This window comes from Alligator sinensis, unplaced genomic scaffold (genome assembly GCF_000455745.1).
Source record: "Alligator sinensis unplaced genomic scaffold, ASM45574v1 scaffold100_1, whole genome shotgun sequence".
Lineage (NCBI taxonomy): Eukaryota > Metazoa > Chordata > Crocodylia > Alligatoridae > Alligator > Alligator sinensis.
Window position 1 is genome coordinate 155750 of NW_005842193.1, and position 3261 is coordinate 159010.

General features: G+C 42.6%; 1 protein-coding gene across 1 annotated transcript in view; it reads left to right on the forward strand.

The window, feature by feature from the left end:
* Positions 1-2118, forward strand: part of LAMB1 (laminin subunit beta 1) — a 67953-nt gene extending 65835 nt beyond the window's left edge. The window contains 2 exon segments of the mRNA XM_006039417.1: positions 216-375; positions 1621-2118. Coding sequence (XP_006039479.1) covers positions 216-375; positions 1621-1757 — 297 coding nt within the window. The 3' untranslated portion in view covers positions 1758-2118.
* The last annotated feature ends 1143 nt before the right edge of the window (positions 2119-3261 follow it).

The following is a 3261-nucleotide window of genomic DNA, read 5'->3' on the forward strand; positions in this document are numbered from 1 at the left end:
ATTTATAAAATACAAGCCATAGTGCTAATATAAAGGAGGAAAGAGGTAACTACAACAGAAGATGAATGTTGCTGGAACAACAGAGGCTGCAATAACGAACACTTTGTGCTATGCTATCTAATGAGGATAGCAGATTAAAGTTCCAAAATGTATGTTTGCTTTACACAGTTCTCTGAACAATTAACTCCGCCTTGTGTTCAAATCTGAAACTGCAGGTACTGGACAGGGAGTTGAATGACAAATATAAAAGAGTGGAAAACCTGATTGCCAAGAAAGCAGAAGAGTCTGCTGAAGCCAGGAAAAAAGCTGGAATACTGCAAAATGAAGCTAAAGCACTGTTGGCCCAGGCAAACAACAAACTCCAGCTACTCAAGGGTAAGATGTCATGTGTAAGAAAAAGGGTTTCCCTTCACAATTGCTCGTAATCTCATCAATGGAAGGATGAAAAGGATAAATTAACTTATGGCAGTAAGTGGCATGAAATTCAGGCATAAATGTACATGCAATATTTAGAACTGCCTTCCACTGAAAAGGTCCCAAAATATTTTAAGCTAGATGTCAATTCAGTTGCAGATCATCTCATTTCTGAGATGATCTGCAACTCCTAATTCTCCAAATGTATCTGGCCTGAATTAGAGCTAATGTACTTTAAAAAAGTGTCATGGCCTCAAGACAAACTGAATACAGGTTCTGTCCAAAGGCTGGTGTTTCCTGCCATCACAAGTACCTTGGGCTTTGAGATCCCCAGCCCAAGTGCATTGTGATCATGGTGCATGAATTGGAGCCAGCAAAGTGCTTCAAAAAGTGAGTTTTGCCAGAAAGTTGAAACAAATCCAGCATCACAGTTTGTTCCACACCCAGCCACACACAGTAAATAAAGCAAAGTGAAACATTGTACCAGCTAGGAAAAAAACAGAGGAAAAGATCTGCTTCAATGGGAACCTATTCCTCCTTAACTTCAGCTCAGTTGCAGAGAATCACTGTATAATTTTAAGTCAGATCAATCATTACAAATAGCAGACCATTTTTATTGCATGAATGAAAAGGACCAAATCTCATGTTTACATTTATGGTTATTTGTTTCCACATTACCCATTTGTTTTGTATAAAGACCTACCAAATTCACAGCAGAAGTAGGGTGTGCAGAAGCTCCTTTTATTTTGCAGGTTCCCCTGCTCTTCCTCCCCCTACTCCAGCTGCTCACTCCTGATCAGCCGGGAGGCAAAATATGCTTTTTTAATATGGCGCTGTTTTTGCCTTCTGCCCAGTTTGCAACAGACAGCGTGGCTGCCAGGGCCCATCAGCGGCGAGTAGCAAAAATGGTGCCATATTTAAAACTCTAGTTTTTGCCTCCCCACCAATCAGGAGCAAGCTGGAAGCAAGGGGGGGGGGGGGCATGCACAGGGGAACCTGCAAGATTAAAGGATACGCTGCGGAGCTCACTTCCAGCATGAATTCAGTAGGTCCCTAAAAATGGGATAAACCCAGAGATCCAGACTAGGCAAATCTCAGGTACTTTTCCTCTACTTCATAGATTGAATATATACAAATATGACTATGATAGCCAACTACTCAGACGTACTGTTGATAGCAGAGAATAATTTCCCCCTTTCCTTGCAGATCTGGAGGACACATATGAGAACAATCAAAAAGTGTTGGAAGACAAAGCAAAGCAACTGGTGGAGCTGGAAGAGACAGTGCGCTCCCTCTTACAGTCCATCAGCCAAAAAGTTGCAGTTTACAGCACATGCTTGTAACTGTGGGGAAATTGCCTGTTCAAGCATTAAATTTGTTCACTATTGACCTCACATGAAGACGGTGACAGGTTCTAAACAGACTTTAAGTCATAAAACCAAAGACAAGTAACTTTTTTATATTGAAAATAAAAGCACAGTACTTTTGTATCCCTGTATGTATGTAGTATGATTCATTAACTCCATTGTTAATTTTACTAATGCAGCTAGAGACAATACCTCTTTAGCTTCTGCAAATCTTGTTTAACCCAGTTAGAATATTCTAATAAAACTGTCACTCAAGCTGGGCTTCAGCCAGTTAATTCTGATTAAGAGCTGCATTTTCTGAAGTACAGGATTCTTTAAAACTTATTTTTTACCTTGACTGAGGAAATGCTGTCCCTGTCTGTTTTTAACCAGAATTTCTACTCTGTAGTCTTTGGAGCAGGACTGCTTAATTACTCTCCACATGATATCCATTTAGACTCCCAAGGACCTAATAGATTTAACCCACAACTTTCAATTCACTGATCATGGACAAGTGTGTCATTTGTGCTGTGGAAACAGAAGTCAGCACAGATGAGGCTTCTTAGGTTTTTTCCCCTTAAACTTGTTGCTAGAACCCAAAGCTGGTTTTAAGCCCCCTATGTCAGAAGGGCAGGGCAAGCCCTCTACAATTGAATACTTCAGGAAAAAGTGAACTGTGTAAAGGCAAATGCCATTCATAGTAAGACCTGGTTATGCCATATACAGTAACAGATATCCTGCACCATATCAGACAGCTAGAAAACCTCTAAAAATATGTAAAGGCTATTGCACACAAGTAACTCATTGACTTGCTCACTAATAGCCTGCACAATGCAGTGCTAAAGACTGTTTAACACTCAGTCGCCCCACATACCAAGAGAAACGTGCAACACTCTCCAGTGCATTCCGAGATGGCATGGTCTGCAACATTAGCCAATTAGACTGCACAGGGCCAAGTCAACTTCATGCAGGGTGCGTTATGCATTTGGGGAAGTCTGACTGTCAGCTGCCAGCCAGGGCAAAACATGCAGACCTCTTTCTTGGGCCAATTTTTCCTGGATGTTTTTTTCACCTTCCAACTGTTACACTTGAGATGCACACACAGCTGACTGCTGGGCAGCAGCATCTACCTTCTCTGACAGACTGTCAGAACATAGACCTGTACAAACAAAATGGTTTGGTAAATCAAGACTTACTCTATGTCTCGGACGGCCAGAGCCGACTCGAGTTGCATTAGAAATTGGTCGTACGTTAGGGCGGGCTGGTGAATGGAGAGGCAGACACAACTTATCCGTTGCAAAAAACTTTCCTCACACCGCTTGCAATCACGACGCAGGTGGTCTGGTCGTCTGAACAACCACGCGAGTTGTTCCAGTTGGCGGGGCCCAAGCCAGTTAATCCGTCCGCAATTCGAAGCCGGCGGGGAAAGGGGTACGTCAGGGTTGCGCTCGGTGATGGGAAGAAAGATCGATAGGTGATCAGTCTATCGATCGGCAGCCGC